General features: G+C 33.4%; 3 protein-coding genes across 9 annotated transcripts in view; all 3 read right to left on the bottom strand.

Annotated features, from left to right (window-relative positions):
• The window catches only part of LOC131163690 (mitochondrial carnitine/acylcarnitine carrier-like protein), a 33,291-nt gene extending 26,086 nt beyond the window's left edge, over positions 1–7,205 (bottom strand). The window contains exon 1 of the mRNA XM_058120359.1: positions 7,031–7,205. The gene's annotated coding sequence lies outside the window, so the exon portion shown is untranslated. The remainder of the gene's footprint in view (positions 1–7,030) is intronic.
• Positions 935–7,382, bottom strand: LOC131163691 (mitochondrial carnitine/acylcarnitine carrier-like protein). 6 transcript variants are annotated; one of them, XM_058120368.1, is made up of 5 exons: positions 7,172–7,382; positions 6,790–6,837; positions 3,198–3,622; positions 1,486–2,008; positions 935–1,337 (listed from the first exon to the last, which is right to left on the bottom strand). In XM_058120368.1, exons 3-4 carry the CDS (start codon positions 3,587–3,589, stop codon positions 1,507–1,509), a joined length of 894 nt encoding a protein of 297 aa, XP_057976351.1. In that variant the 5' UTR covers positions 3,590–3,622; positions 6,790–6,837; positions 7,172–7,382; the 3' UTR covers positions 935–1,337; positions 1,486–1,506. The 6 variants fall into 6 exon arrangements, with proteins under 6 accessions (XP_057976351.1, XP_057976350.1, XP_057976348.1 ...); XM_058120367.1 differs by having other exon boundaries at positions 7,031–7,276; XM_058120365.1 differs by having other exon boundaries at positions 6,921–7,239.
• Positions 7,383–9,559: 2,177 nt separating this feature from the next.
• LOC131163689 (uncharacterized) lies at positions 9,560–13,289 on the bottom strand. Of its 2 annotated transcripts, XR_009139094.1 has the most exons (3): positions 13,009–13,289; positions 12,558–12,789; positions 9,560–10,192 (listed from the first exon to the last, which is right to left on the bottom strand). XR_009139094.1 is itself a non-coding variant. In XM_058120358.1 (2 exons), the coding sequence occupies exons 1-2, from the start codon at positions 13,114–13,116 to the stop codon at positions 12,706–12,708; spliced, it is 192 nt and encodes a 63-aa protein (XP_057976341.1). In that variant the 5' UTR covers positions 13,117–13,289; the 3' UTR covers positions 12,499–12,705. The 2 variants fall into 2 exon arrangements, 1 of the variants encoding a protein (XP_057976341.1); XM_058120358.1 differs by lacking the exon at positions 9,560–10,192 and having other exon boundaries at positions 12,499–12,789.
• Between the last annotated feature and the right edge of the window lie 3,458 nt (positions 13,290–16,747).

The raw sequence follows: 16,747 nt of genomic DNA, 5'->3' as shown, positions 1-16,747 counted from the left end.
AGTCCCCTTACAATTAGAATCTATTCTAATATAAAAAAGCACTAACATTGCATTTGGGAGCATAGGTTTCGAATCTTAAATTTGAATTTGAGTGGATTTGGATAAATTTCAATATAATTTTATATTACATCTTATCTAAATCTAATACAACTCCAAATCCAAAACTTCTCCAAATATAAGGTAAGGAAAGAAAAGGAAATTATTAATGAACCTACTTTTTCTTGTTTGCCCTATATTTGGATAGACTTTAGATTTGAAGTTGCATTAAATTTGGAAAAGATATAACATAAAATTGTATTGAAATTTGTCTAAATCCATCCAAATTCAAATGTAATGTCCGAAATCCATGCTCCCAAATACAATATTAGTGTTTGAAAGTATTGATTTTGGAGTTTAGATTCAAATTGTATGGATTTGAAAAAAAAATGTCAATATAATTTTTTACTATATTTAAAAAAAAATTTAATAGTGTTTAATACAGGAGCAAATATAATGAGAAATAAAATCTCTTGCTCACTTCTTTTTTCTGCTTGAATTTGAATCAAATCCAAACATAACTTTAATGATCCATTTGAATCAAAAAAAATTTCTGACAAAAAAATAAGAAAGAAATATGTTTACATTGTATTTTCTCTCTCACCAAATGATATCTAAAAAAAAAAATTTTCCTAACATGATTAAAATGTTTTAAAAAGTTAAATGTTAATAATATATTTTGATCTACGTATATTCTCTCATTTTATTTTTTTTTAATAATCAAACATAAATTAGAATAACAAAAAAAACAATAAAATAGGCCAAAAAAAAAAAAGGAAAAGTGTGAGAGAAGCAGCCAAGTGGGCGGCTTGGCTCTTCTGGCTAGGCACTCAAAGTCAGCCTCTATGTTGGCTCCAGCTCAGCAAGCCACCTCATTCTCATTTTACCCTCCATAACAAATCATGAAAACTATAGTTAGCTAATTCATTAGAATAGAAAGGGTAGGTCAATACATGAATTAAAAACAACAGGACAGAATAATATGGCTAGAGAAACAAAAATCTAGCTTTTGAAATAATTGTATTCTAACATTCTTAAAATATCCAACTGCCTAGAAGAGTCACTCGCTCTATAGTGAGTTTTTGGAATAATTGTATTCTAACATTCTTAAAATATCCAACTGCCTAGAAGAGCCACTCACTCTATAGTTTGTCACACAAGATAAACATGTCGCCCGTCTACTGGCCGGTGTTGCCTATAGGTCGTGATGTCCATCGAGATGGTTGTCTCCTGTCCCCATGCCAATGCGAAATCCACTCCTGGGTCGTCACTCTGCTATGTTTGGCCCATCCTTTAGGCACCTTTGGAAGGCAAAGAAAAATAGAGAAACAGACCTATTATTTCAATAGATTAGTTGAATGGGCCTTCATTCAATGATGTAAAATGAGAATATCAGATGGTGGTTAACATTATTTTGGAACATAAAATATGAGTGACGTTGACTCGAACCATTTGGCGAGTGGAGAATGATCATCCCAAATTAGACCTCATCACCTCGTATGCCAAGAAACATGCTGCATTTGCTGGAACACTACGGACCATGGCAGGTCCAAAACCCTTGTATAGGCCTTTGACTCCCTCTGATGCCAGGATCTTTCTCAAGGCATCGAAAGAACCGTTATACTTTGGATTTTTGTAATCATCCACCTGAATTACACTCTTGATAACATCAGTTGGGTAGACACCAGCCCAGAAGGAAGCACCAGCCAAGCCTCCCGCCAAAATTAAAGAGCCCTTTCCCAACCCAGATGTGTCTTGGCCACCTGCTAAAAACTGCTTCAGGGCTTCATAGACACCAAACGTTACAGCATTTCCAGGTATTTCACGAGCCAGGGTGGGAACCAAGCCCTTAAAGAGACCCACAGCACCCCCTTCTGATCTGAGAACCTGCCTTGCCACATCCATTGGGCCACCATACTTCACTGCCACGGCACCTGAGCCAGACTCTGCCAATACGCTCTGAGCTTGCAATCTGTTATCAAAGTCCACTTGGTCATTTCCACATACAAACAGCATGTTTGCAGATTAGAAATTCAGAAATATTTTTTGCCACATAATTTGGCCTTAGATTTTCAAATATAGATTCACATGTTTTGATCCCAAAATCTTACACATTAATGCTACAAATGATTTTGAATAAATTTTAATAAATCTAAATATAACATACTCTATAAGTGTTTAATGTTATCTTGGTTTCCTCGGCTGCTATAGGCGAGAAGCAGTGGTATTGATTATAAGTGAAATTTAAACTAAGAAATCATAAATATAATGACATAAAAAATACAGATGTTCATATTTCAAACAAGAAAATAATTGCAAAGCACAATAGAATGTGCTTTTGTAATGGTCTTGGAAGCCATAGATATGGTTATGACATAAAAAATACAGGTGTTCATATTTCACACAAGAAAATAAATGCAAAGCAATAGAATGTGCTTTTGTAACGGTCTTGGAAGCCATAGATATGGTAATGACATAAAAAATAGAGATGTTCATATTTCAAACAAGAAAATAAATGCAAAGCAATAGAATGTGCTTTTGTAACGGTCCTGGAAGCCATAGATATGGCAATGACATAAAAAATACAGATGTTCATATTTCAAACAAGAAAATAAATGCAAAGCAATAGAACGTGCTTATGTAACGGTCTTGGAAGCCACAGATATGGTTATCTAATGGTTGATGCAACTATCATGCACCAACTTTTAAAAACATTGGCCTGGCCCCAATTATAAACCAAAAAAATGAATTCATGAGGGCATGTGTCAGTTATCCGTGATGTAACATCTGTAATGGATGCAACCATTACACCACAATCATTACCATTACACTGACAACCCCTTTTCTAAAACTGTGGAACAGATTGACATGTTTAAATATATTCATGAATTTTATATAGTCAAGGATTAACATCGGAAAGAAAAATATCTAAGCAAGCATGACTAAATTATTCAGAATTACTAGGGAACTTCACACATGGGTCATGAATTATTCACTGCATCCAGAAAACTCTTAATTTAGCAAGCTATTGAATTATCCTCACAATGAACAAGCGCTATTGCCCAACAAAAATAACAAAAATGGCCAGGATTTAATTTGAGACATGAAAGCATTTAGAGTATAATGTACTAACGATAGAACAGAAGCAACACAGTACTGACCTGCACTTGATCAATTCAGTGGGGCAAGCTAGAAAGGAAACCGCGAGTCCAGCCCCAGCTCCACAGACAACCTGCTGGTTAACTGTTAGGGGTGCACCAGGCTGAGACCTCAATAATGCCTCCATTTGTCCCCTCACTGTGAAGAGGACGGCATTGAAGGCAGCCACAGTGGCAAGGGGTGCTCCCATGCCTTTGTAAAAGCCCTTTGGGCCTTCTGCTGCAAATGTTTGCTTGACAGCATCCATTGCACCAGAATATTTGAGGGGCTGACCAGGGTGTGGAGCAGGCTGGCTCTGGAGCTTGACCTTGATGGTGTCAAAGGGGTGTCCACAAATCAACTGTGCTACCCCCCCAACAGTCCCCGAAGTTAAGTCCTTGGCTACGTCCTCCATTTGCAAAGTGTAAGAAGTATTATTGGAGGACAGCTGTGGAGGGCACAAAAGAAATTTCCAATTTACAGTAGTAGGATTTAAACCCAATAAACAAGGCAATGATACAGATATTATCCAGTTTGGTGCTAGGGCTTACAACAGAGGATATCAAGAAATATATTTAAGGAAAACTAGCTTTTAAAGTATAATAAAGCCTCTACTGCAGGGGAGGGGTAAGTCAGCACTAAGAAACAATATTTTAGACGTGGCCAAATACAAACATATTCCAAACTTCAAGAACAAATAACAAAAGTTTCTATGGCTTTCTAAAGAAGTCAGTCATCAAACATGATGCCTCAATTACACCCAACAATTCCACATGTAAGACAAACCACAACAGGACTAACTCCACCAGAGCATCTGTCAATTTAACAGCTGACAGAACAACTAGCTCCTTCACTTTCAGCGCACGCTAAATTAAATCAAGTCCTTTATTATGCTCAATGTTGTTTGCATGCAATGCATAATAACGAAGAGGTGTATTTCCACATAAGGAATAGCAAAATAAAAAGATAAAATATATTAACCCAGTGTGATCATTTTCAACAATGAAATGTGTTTCTCTTCCCTCCTATTGGAGGCAAAAAAACAGTAAAAAAATATCCAGAAATACTACAAAACTCAACAGAATGCAACAAAGCCTTTTCCAGAATTCCAAAGAAGATACAGCATATGGTGAAAGCTCTAAAATATGTCTTCTATCCAATTGAAAATCTCTGAGAAAGATGAAAATTAAGGGGGGCTAATGAACAAACTGTCCATGGACAAGACCAAGTTTTCTATAAGCTTACTCCAACTCATTTATGAGTGTCAAAAGACAAAGATTGGGCTTGAGTTTCAAAGCTAATGTCATAGGAAGCATATATAGCAGAAGCCACACCAGGCAGCTCCAAAGAATTTGCATATCCAAATAATGAAAAATAAAATAAGAAGATAAATATATTAGCCCAGTGTGATCATTTTCAACAATGACATTTTCGTCTCCCCTCCTGGAGGAGGTGACAACAAATTATGCGGAACTCAAAAGAATAGAAGAAGGCCTTTTCCAAAGTTTCAAAGAAGGTAGAACAGATGGTGAAAGCTCTAAAATTTATCTTCTAACTAACTGAAAATCTCTGAAAAATGAAAATTAAGGCGGGTCAATGAACTGTCCAAGAACAAGACCAAGTGATCTGCAAACTTACTCCAGCTCATTTAAGAGCATCAAAATATGAAGATCAGGCGAGAGCTTCAAACTTAATTTCTTAAGAAGCACATATGGCAGAAGCCATGCCCAGGCAGCTCCATAGAAGTTGGTGAATGACTATGGCCAATGTTTTGCTCTTGTATATGAAATGTATCAAAGAAAAACTAAAGTATCAAATACTAAGCGAAGAAAAAAAGTATCAAACAAAAATGCTTTTAAAAATAAAAAAGTTAATGAGAAACATAATGCTGATTGGAACTCGGTAGATTATTGAGTGTGTTTAAATTGCTAAAAGGGAGAGAAATCCCCAATAACCACCCCGCCCCCCACCCCAAAAAAAAAGAATATCCCCAGCAAGCACAAAGCATGCCAATCACTTTACATGGTGTTTATTTTTAGGCAATGATTTGTGCAGCCAATCAAACATATACATCACTATCAAATAAACTGACAAGAGTACATACATTTGCACTGAGAGGTCATTTCATATCATGAAATACCCAAACATACTGAAGTTGCTTTTTCACAAAATTGATTCTCAAAAGTCTCTAATGTAACCAAACAAAAATAAGCCTAAAATGAATCTTAATTACAATATATCAGAACATCAAGTAGCAGTATCCTAGGAGACGTCGTAGTGAATAAAGTTTGGAATTTCCATGTTGGAAGCCTCGATTCAAATCCTAAAAGAGGGGGAAAGGGGCATGGGACAGGAGATAGGCTACCTCCCATTGGGTAGCTCAAGCCTAGTGTGGCTTCCAATTGACCAAAAAAAAACATCAAGTAACACATCATCAAATATCAAAACTAGATTTCACTTCCCAACCATGACATGTTTTTCCCTCACCATGTAAAAAAAAAATGTGACTTCTCAACTGAATGGTAAAGATGGACAACATCCAAGATTACATTTTAATGTTTGGTTGATTCAGTAACTCACCCCCTAAGCCTATCCAGGGTAAATCCTACAGCCAACCTATTGAATACAGCATCGAGAATCTCCCTCATACTGAGGAAAAAAGCAATAGAGAAAGAGAAGGAGAGGGACAGAAAAAAAGAAAAAGAAAAAGGAAAACACACACACACACACACACATACTAATAATCATATAAAGTGAACCTGCCCCAAGTCCAATTACATTTACTATTTTCACTCTCATAGCAAAGACATATCAATTACATGGTTGTTCCTGCAAGTTTTACGGATATCAGTGACTAAGGCAAATAAAGGAGAACTGCAAAGTGCAAAGTACATGTTGAAATTATAGACTAACAAAAACCCATGTAGATGAGAACAATAAAAAGTGGAACTTAAATGATTGCTCCCAAGGATTGAAAAATTCCTTTGTCATCCAAATAAAGGACCCTAAAATCTTACGAATATACCCTCTCTCTCTCTCTCTCTCTCTCTCTCTCTCTTTCTCTCTCTAAAAGATCAGGAGAAGAGATTATAGAAATGCCTACAACAACAATAATAACACAATTATCAAAATAACACACCACCACCGCCACCATCGGTGGCTTGAATAAAAATAAAAATGATACACAATAATGAATTTAATGAAAATGACGCCAAGAAGAAGCCATATTTATGACATATATACTAAATTAATTTAAAATTGTTTACTTGTTTAATTGTCTATAACATCTTGCATTGTTCAACAGGAGGGAAAGTTGAAAAAATGAAGATAAGGGTTGTCAATTTCATGGTGAAAACAAACAGCAGCTAAACGGACTTGAGGATCCTCTCAAAATGGCCATAGTATTCAAATGCCACATTAAAAGAAAAAAAAAAAAAATCTCACTCTGCAATGCACCAACCATACCGATGAAAATAGAACTGAAATGGCATCAAACTTAGCTATGAATCATATAAAACGAGTACCCTTAGCCAATAAGACACAATTTATTACATACGCAGGACGTTTAACCTCTGAAAAGTACACGGAGAACTTCAGTGGGACTAGAAACCTCACCAGAGCTGATAGAAACCCTTCAAGCAGACGCAACGCACGCAATCAAATCTGCCATAACAAAATCAAACAAAACTCATATTAGTCATTCAAAGATTACAACAACAGAAGCGGGTGAGAACATTTCGCAATACCAAATGAAATGGGTGTCGAGATTTTTTATTGGGGAAGTAGGAAATCGAAGGGGCGAGGATGGGATGAATCAAGGCCTTTGTACAAATAGTAAAATCGAAAGGAAAGTCACCCTTTTGCGGTCTTGGTATGCAAGTGAGATGGGTGTGTTTCAGAGAGGGGAATTTTGACGCATGGAAACAGTCAAAAGTTGAATCTCAACAAATGAATCAGAGAATCAGAGCCACAAAGGCCAAGGCAGGCGGAGAGCAACCAGGCTGGGTAGGCGTCAGGGACAGAAGTTGCTCAGACACCAGCCGGAGAAATACCGCAGACGAGGACACAACACCAAAGGCTCCTGTTATGTCTTGTTATTTAGTATATATATATACATTACACCATGGTGATTCACTACTCTCCACCAATTCCCATTCAAGCGTATCATGAATTCATTATTTTGGACCTAATTTACATACATGGATCATGAAGAATCTGTTGAGATTTCATTATTTTGCCAACCCCGATTTTCTCAAGCCATGTAATATATTTTCTTTTTCTAAAAGTAGTTGAAAAATTAAATTGAGTTCAAAAAAAATATATGACTAAATCAAATTTTAGAAACTATAAATGCAATTAAGTTAGGTAAGTACATTGATTTTAAAATAGATATTAGGATTTCATAATTACAAAGAAAATCATGAAAGATACACAAGAAAACACTTTACTAATCTAATTTAAAGCCACCAAAAGTCAAAAGAAAATGAAAAGCACTACAATTTCTATGTTGATACACATATACACTAAAAAAATATACATATCAATTTAAGTCAATTATTATTATTATTATTATTATTATTATTATTATTATATTTTCTAGTATTATTATATACTAAAACACAATGTGAATGAAATCCATTGAATAACTGAATTAGAAATTAAGTAAGAAAAAAAAATAGGGAATTTTGAATTAGCCGGCTTATAGGAATACACCCTTCTTTACTTGCTTAAGAAGACTCATTTGGCTGGATAAAATAATTATTCTTCGAAATAAAATAAAATATATTTCAAATTTTGGGAATGAGAGAATAATTGTTCTTTGTATATTTCTAATTATTTTATTCTACACATAATAAAAAAGAAATAGGCATCCGTATTGTGAAATTTTAAAATAGTTATTCATTATTATAAACTCATAAAAGGTTTTACATTGTTATTTGTTTTGTAGCAATAATATATTTTTTATATTACTAATTATAACTAATCCATTAAAACCAATGTATGTCTCGGAATAGGCATTCCATGAACCAAACATAATTTTGTTATTTTCAAATTCTCTTACCATCTATTTAATTAGTATTTTGAAAGCATCAACTAAATTTTCTTTGTAAAAATTATATTCTTAAATAGTTGAAAAAAACTAAATTCTCTAAACACAATTTTAATTTCAATTTCAATTTCGTATTTATTATTTCATGAACATAAAATACATTCATTTTTTATAGTTGAATGCTTAGTTGATGAAAGGATGGCTAATATTATATTTGTAATCTTAGTTCCTTTTTTTTTTCATATCAAGAATGTTATAATTTTGATTTAAATTTGAATTCTTGCTTAGCTTACTTTTTGAAGAATCCAATACTAACCATTTTAAAATAAATGAAATGACGAAAATAGCAAATTGAAGTTTCCAATCCTAATGTTTGGAAAGATCTTGCATTGGATTTGAAAAAGATGTAATATAAAATTATATTAAAATTTATCTAAATCGACTCAAATCCAAATTCAACATTCCAAATTCAGAGCAAATGTGATTTCTCCAAGACAGAAATAGCCTAAAGTCCTAAGCTTTCTTGAGGATGTTTTTTCAAGTTTGCATTAAAGTTTAATTTTTTTACTTAGTTTTTTTAGAACAAAATGATAAATTAGTCCTATACTTTTATTTTGTACAATCAAGGACTTATATTTATTAATTGTATTCAATTAAAATTACAATCTAAATCAATATAATAATTGTGAATTGGAGGGTGGAAATTAATCGAAGGCCCGTCAGCTTGAAAATAGTTCGTGATTATGAAGAAAGAAAATATATATTATTTTTAAATTATTATATACTTAAAGTCACAATCAATTCATAAATAAAATTAATAGGGATTCTTTTTTCTTTTTTATTTTATCAACAGTAGGCTCATAACAAATAATAGTGACCCGACCTGTAATATTGATTCAATATTTTATACATATTGTAAGGAAGATTAACTAATATTTTTTAGATTTAATTAGGATGATCAAAACAATTACATGAAATTAGTAAATACAAGTTTTTAATTGTACCAATTGGAAACATACGGACTTGAATAAATTTTCATTCTGTCCTCAGTTTTTTCTTCCTAAACGAAGGAAAAAGAGAGAAAAAATAAATTGGCCTCATCTTTTCCTTGATCTTCTTTTTGCTCCCTCTTACCCTCCCCACCAAACGCTATGTATAACATCAACATCTTCCTCAGCATTTGGCCATCAAGATAGACCATTCAAACAACACAAACCCATCGCTGCCTGAAGTTCCTGCAACTTGAATTAGGATTTCTACTAATAGCAATAACTTATGCCAGTCATCTTGCATATGAGCCATGTTTAACTTGCGGAATAAAATGTAGTAGGAAAGTAATGGAATGAAAATTTGAATCTATTCCTCGACTCCATTTGATTACTCTCTTGCATACCCAATATGCAGTTAGTTCATCCTGCATTCCATTTACAAGATTATAATTCAACTCAAGTCTATTCTTCCATTAGAATAGATATTCATTTTAGTAGTGTATGCCATAAAGAAAAAATAGAGTGAAAAATAAATTCCCTTCTTTTCTTTTCTTTTTTCTTTCCCTCAGACATACCCCGAGGGAAGAGAAAAAAAAAAAAAAAAACACAAAGGAAATCCATGCTTTGCAGAAAAGATAACCAAAATCAAAGGATTTCATCAGAGATTCGCTTTGGCTAACATTTTGTACGTTCATCCAGAACACGGGATCCTGAGGAAGGTGATAAGGACAAACTCTTAGCCTTAGTACTCTCAAGACTGGAAACTGGAAAGAATGGTTTACTCCTGTAATAGTTTTCTCCATCATTTCTTTGTCATTTGTTCTTCCTTGTCATTTGCTTTTGGTATCTTCGTGCCCCAGACCAGCTGATTGTTATTAAAGCAGCAATTTTTCATCCGATTCAAAAATGATTTATGTTCGTATAGTACATTCCAAAATTGTGCTCAAGGCATGCCAACTAGCTCTATACTCCTATTAGCCTATTTCATCAACATAAAATAAATATGTTAATCAAAAGAAAAGTAACAATGACAAGGGCAAGGACTAAGGAATTACCTAGAGAAGACAACATGAATGTGTGTGTGTATGTGTATGTGAGAGAGAGAGAGAGAGGGCAGAACAAAAACAACAACAGGCAAATAGTCTCCCCAACATATCTTCAAATCAAGCAGCTAGCCATAAAGCCAAAGCTTCCATCAATTTCTTTTCAGGAGTGTCTATTAACACTAGTAACATTCAGATTTAAATTCATTCATGCTACATTTGGAAGCATGAATTTCAGACTTCAGATTTGATTTGGATGGATTTGGATAAATTTAAAATACAATTTTATATTACATCTCATTCAAATCCAATACAAATCCAAATTCAAATGACATCCAAACATAGGGTTGAGGTCGTTGCACATTGCCACCACACTTAAATCATGCAGCATACGAAGTATTTGTAAGTCTCCTAATAATAAGTTAATAGCAATTAGTGTTAGGTAATTGTGTAATTGTCCAAATTATATTCACATTATCACATACCTTTTGCTTTCTCTCCTATGCAAATGCTCAGCACGAAAGATGCTTGTGCAACATGACAAAAAACACACATGTTGCTTTGAGATATGCAGCTTCTTAATTTATCAATTAATGCTCACGAGTTCAACCCCTTGGGTTAATTCTCTAAAAGTGATCCCTTTCATCACTTACCCTTAAATCACAAGGGGGCAAAAATGAGTATCCAATATAAAGAAAGCAAAGATTCTTGTGGGTGGATTGTACGCAAGAAATGATGATTGAAAGCTAGATGTTCATTTCTAATCATTGACTTTGGTTTCCTTCTTTACAAAACTCTGTTCTCCAATACAGCCAAAGACGAAGATGAAAGACGTATTCTCCCACTAATACACATTTTAATTACCATATTGGTAGGGCTACAAACGAATGAAGCCACTCGTGGCTTGGCTCAATAAGAGTTCGTTCAGGCTTGTTCATTATAAACGAGAGATTTACAAGCTTAATTTTGCGGCTCATTTAATAAACAAGTCAAGCCTGAACATGAATAAGCTCGACTTGTTTCGACTCATGAGCGGCTTAGTTTGGGCTCGTTTAATAGGCTTGAATAAGAACCATTTACATGAGTTTACTAAGGTCAAATTAGGCTTGATAGATTCTAGTGAACTCAAAAGTAAGGACTGTTTGTGCATAGGATTGTCTAGCTCAAACTCCATAACTTGAAATTTATTGATAGCGCTAATGCTCAAAGTTAATAAGCTACCTTTGTGCAAAAAAAAAAAAAAAAACTTCAAGCAGTATCAGATAGAGTACATTTTCACCTTTTTGCCAAACAAAACCTCTTATCCCTCAAAATGAAAGGTTCCACAAGAACCAAACCATTAGCGAGCATCTCGATAGCTCGGCTCGGTAAAGACTCATGAGCTCATTCATTTGCATAATAAACAAGTTTGAGAAAGTATATTAAAGCTTGGTCTAAGCTTGGCTCGACATTGGGCTTAGTTAAAAATTTAATGAACAAGCTTAAGCATGACAAAACTCGACTTGGCTTCGCTCGTTTGCTGCCCTACATATTGGCTCATAATACATTTGAGTCTACAAAAAGAATTATTTCAATTGCACGTAATCCCTTTGTAGACACCTCGAAAGGCAGGATGTGCATGATATATAGACAATGAAAAATGCCAAAGGTAAACCCCCAAGAAGTTGCAAGAATTTCACTCCTCTGATTGCACTAGAGTTGGGAAGACCACTCCACGGAATTCCTTCATGTTATGGGATCAAGACTGAATAGAATTAACTTCATAGATGGAAAGAGTGCTCGGGGTCACATGTTGATATTTTTGAAACTTACTCCAGCATCTATATTTTTTGAAGAATGTTTTGATGGGACTGGCTTCATTGAATAGTTGAAGAGCCTAAACAACTTTAACTAATGAAGAATTGGACATTTAGGTTGATCTCAAATTAACAGTTCCGCATGATATATTGTAACACAATTGACATTCATTATATCGGTAATCAAATGTTAGCAAAATCTTGTAAAATGGATATTTCAATTTTGTGCAGATATGAAGTCAGCATTTCTGTAATAGGATACAACAGTTCATACAAAAGAGGAACAAATGAAGTCCAAAATTGATAGAGAATTACTAGATTGCAAAGAATCTATATGAATATTTGATATTTGACAATCTAAATACTCTTGTATCTTAATTATACTATAAAGCACAATTAAAGAAGACAAAGTACAATAATCAAGGCGGAAAATAGAACAAGACCCATTTCAAGCTAATCCAAATATTCAATCAATAAGCAAAATCAACAGCATATAATCTCTTACCTTCTTGATTTTCAGTTCTACAGCATTACTATCATTTTCTCTCCCTTTCCACCCTTTTCTTGCAACCAAATGGGGAAACAAAAACAAAAACAAAAATGAAACCAAAAACTAAAAACACCAAAAAGAAAAAGCAAAAACAAGAAAGAAGCTACATTGAATCTTCAAGCTGATTCAATTTTTCTTTCTTCTTGAGTTCACTTTCGTATTTTCTCAATCTCTCCTTCATCTTCTCCTGCGTAAACCCCAACACCCCTCCCCCCCACATCTCAGGTATTGGTACTCGTAAAATAAACATAAATTAACCAACAAGTAATTCAACCAGTCGTTTGGCAGCTGAGAAATATAGGAGTTTAAAGTTCAAAAATAAAAAAATTTCCCAACTTTTCCTTTGGTTTCTCAGTAACCAAATGGGGCAAAGAAGTAGAGGAGAGAAAAAGTTCAAAATACAAACCTTGTAGCTAACTTCGACACGATGCATAACGTAGAAACCGAGGATGCCACCAAGAATTGTGCCGGTAATGATCCGAACATAACCCCATCTGTAAGAATTTAACGCCATTTTCTCTCTCTTTCCCTCTCTCCTTCTCCCTCGAAAAATTTCCCAGGTCTCTCCTCTCTCCCACCGCCCAGGCAAGCACCTTAAACGCACCGTTTAGACTTTAGATGCCTCGACAGACGACACAAGTTGTGAATTAACGTTTCATGGTTAATGAAGTGAGGTTGTGTTTCGGTAATTACAAATCAACCATAGAATCAAATAGTTGATTTTTGTTATGAAAATCATAAGGGATTAATGGCGTGGTACCCTCTTTCTCTCATTTGAACACACACACTTGAAGATATTTGAAGGAAGTAGATATATAGTAAGAATAAGAGTAGATGAGAGATAAAGAGAAGAAAAATATTTTGTATAAGATCGGTTCCTAATCATTTTGTAATTCTTTCCGAAATAATAAAGTTTTTTATTGAAATAGGCATAGTCAAATCACGTAAATTTATGTCTCATCTCTATTTATTTTTCTATATATTTTATAACACATTATCAACATAAGACTCTAACTAACTGAAAATTTTCTTTAAATCCTATTTAATTTATTTCTTGTAACTTTTACTTCATAAGAGTATAATAATCTTCATAAGAGATATATCTTTTAAAGTTTAAAAAGTACTAATCTGTAAAATAAATTGTAAGATAGTCCTCCTGAAGAGTTTATATATTTAAATCTCTCGTCTATATATTTAATCTCCCGAAGAAATAGACCTCCTAAAGAGGCTATATATTTAATCTGTAAAAGAGACGGTAAATATTTACCTTCAGAAGATGGTATATTTAATCCTATTTAATTTATTTCTTGTAATTTTTACTCCATAAGAGTATAATAATCTTCATAAGATAATATATCTTTTAAAGTTTAAAGAGTACCAATCTGCAGAAGAAATGGTAAGATATTCCTCATGAAGAGCCTATATATTTGAATTTCTCGTCTATATATTTAATCTCTCGAAAAGATAGACCTTCTAAAAAGGTTATATATTAATTTGTAAAAGAGACGGTAAATATTTACCTCCTGAAGAGGGTATATTTTTAATCTCCCGAAGAGATGTTCAATTTGATCTTTTGAAGAGGTGAAACATTTATCCTGCAGATAAGATAGTATATTTAACCTCCGGAAGAGGTGGTAAATTATTACTATATTTAATATTATAAATTGCAATCATACTCCTGAAGAGTACAAATTGAGAAAAATAATATAATATTTTGAAAAACATATGTAGTACCCCGAAAGGGTGGAAGTAATATTATATTATTATCTCAGTTTTAATTTAGTTTTTACATTTTGTTTTCTAAATTGTCTTATTATTGTTTGTTAATTTAGGTATAATCCAAAGAGAGGGGGTGAAATTGGGTATTTTTAAAACCTTTAAAGTTAATTACCACTTAATCCTGATTTTTATGTTTAACAAATTAAATGCAGGAGTTTGAGGCTGATTTAAATATATTTTATCAATAAATTCTTTTTACTCAATTAAGTGGGTGTGGAGTTATTCAACATACATATGCAAGATGGATATTGAAATGCGATGCGAAAAATAAAAAAAAATAAAAAAAAAATAAGGGAAGAGAGAAGGCAAATACAATTTTACGAGGTTCAGCCAACTCGGCCTACGTCCTCGCCTTGAGCAACCCGCTCAAGGATTCCACTAATTCCCCGCTCTTTTAACAGGGACGGAGCTTCCCTTACATCCGCTACTTACGAGAGACACAACTTCCTCCTCACCCGGTTCACAACCCAAACTGTGATTGCAATATAATATCAAATCTGCAAAACAACTCAAAATTCGCTTCTAATAAAGCTAATGAGTACAATTGAAACCTGTCACATATACATATGATGAAACTTGAAGCTCAATATGTATGAAATGATACAATCGTTATATGAATGAAATGCTTCAACCAATTTCCCTTTTATCAAATCTCCCAAGTAATGATATAAGTAAAAGCTTTGGAGAAAATTAGGGTTCTAGCTCACTTTGTAAAAATGCACGAATAATAAATGTGAACTTATCAAAAGCTTTGTCTTGAATATTATATCGATTTAAATCAAAAAGCTTTCTATCAAATATTCAACCATAATACAATCTTTATAATATGCAAATATATATATATATATATATATATATAAAATATGATTTCCAAAGATCAAAAACTAAATATAATGTTTTCCATAAAATATCCCTCAATAAAATATATAGTTATGAACACTAAGGATATTTAATCAAGTGGAATTAAGATATCTAAAATATAGAGTCCTTAACTGAATACAGACTTGAATCAAAATCATTTAATTGATGGCGAAAACTTTTCTCAAGTATTGATCTTATCAATATAATCTATAAGTAAGTACACTCAAGATCAATTACTCAGCTTATATTCAATAATAGATTTTGAGATGAAAAGTTCTTTGAAAACTAAATATCAACAAATAAATCAGTTTATATGAAGAACTCTATGAGACTAAATATTAACAAGTAGTTTGATTTACCAAACCTCAATATCAAAATGTTTGCAAAATAATCACAAGAAAACCTTTTGAGGATCAAAGTAGCTTTAGCTCAGATTTGTAGTATAAGATTTGAAATCCCAATCACAACCGCAATAGTGTGATCTCCCAAGCTGTGTTAATATGCTCAATCGTATGCCAAGGGTTCGATTTTCTTCTTCTTGTGGTTGTTTCTTATCGTTCTTCTTGTTCTTGTTGATCTTGGTTGGGGCACTGGGGTTTAGATGTTCATTATATAGGTACCTTGTCCTTAGAATAAATCTTAACTGTTGGATCAAAAATTAACTCGCGTGTTCTCTCATAAAAAATTAAAATTTTAATCTTTTTCACAGGTTCAGACGACTGAGGGTTAGAGCCCAGACAACTGAAGTTCTTTAGAGTTTCAAAAAATTAACCTGGACATAGGGTCAGATGACTGAAATTGGGGTTCAGTCTTCTGAAGTTTCGGGTTCAGACGACTGAAGTTTGAGTTCAGTCTTCTGATGTGCTTCTGCCAGGTTTTGTGTTTCACCATTAATTCTTCAGACGACTGAACTTAATCTTCGGTCTTCTAAAGAAATTCTTCAAACGATTGAGCTTAACTTCGGTCTTCTGAAGCTGAATCTTCATACGGCTAAATGTTGATTTCAATCTTCTGAGCTAACCAACTTCTAGATTTTCCCTTTTAATTTGAAAAATTTGCTTTTGTACTCTTTCATTGCTCTTTTGTAAAATATTTTTAAGGGTTTTAAAAATATTTCTAAGTCTATAAATATCCCCTAATGATGTTCATGAAATGCATGAGTCCTAAGGTCAGTTTAGGATATATGTTGAGCCTCAAATTAAATCATCTGAAATATGTAAATACATTCAGTTCTAAATACCCATTCCCATGACGTTTTTGAACTTGCCGCTTGCATCTTTATTCTTCAATTCTTTTAGTTCCATAGATTGTGCCAAGTTATGTATGCTTTAATCTTCATGGCTTCCATGACTTGTTATCCTTCCGTGCATGCTACTTATTGTTCTTGTTCACAATCTCATTGCACAGATCAAATACCAAGTGATTTGTCATTATCAAAACCGGATTGGACTCATAGAGTCAACAATCTCCTCCTTTTTGATGATGACAAATACACGAGTAAAAGT

This window comes from Malania oleifera, chromosome 9, assembly GCF_029873635.1.
Source record: "Malania oleifera isolate guangnan ecotype guangnan chromosome 9, ASM2987363v1, whole genome shotgun sequence".
NCBI lineage: Eukaryota > Viridiplantae > Streptophyta > Magnoliopsida > Santalales > Ximeniaceae > Malania > Malania oleifera.
This window is presented reverse-complemented; position numbering and strand designations above follow the sequence as displayed.

Coding starts and splice junctions, on each gene's coding strand:
- LOC131163689 (XM_058120358.1), bottom strand. CDS start 13,116: ATGGCGTTAAATTCTTACAGATGGGGTTATGTTCGGATCATTACCGGC. Junction 12,790..13,008: donor GTGTCGAAGTTAGCTACAAG/GTTTGTATTTTG, acceptor GGGTTTACGCAG/GAGAAGATGAAGGAGAGATT.
- LOC131163691 (XM_058120368.1), bottom strand. CDS start 3,589: ATGGAGGACGTAGCCAAGGACTTAACTTCGGGGACTGTTGGGGGGGTA. Junction 2,009..3,197: donor ACTGAATTGATCAAGTGCAG/GTCAGTACTGTG, acceptor CTTTGATAACAG/ATTGCAAGCTCAGAGCGTAT.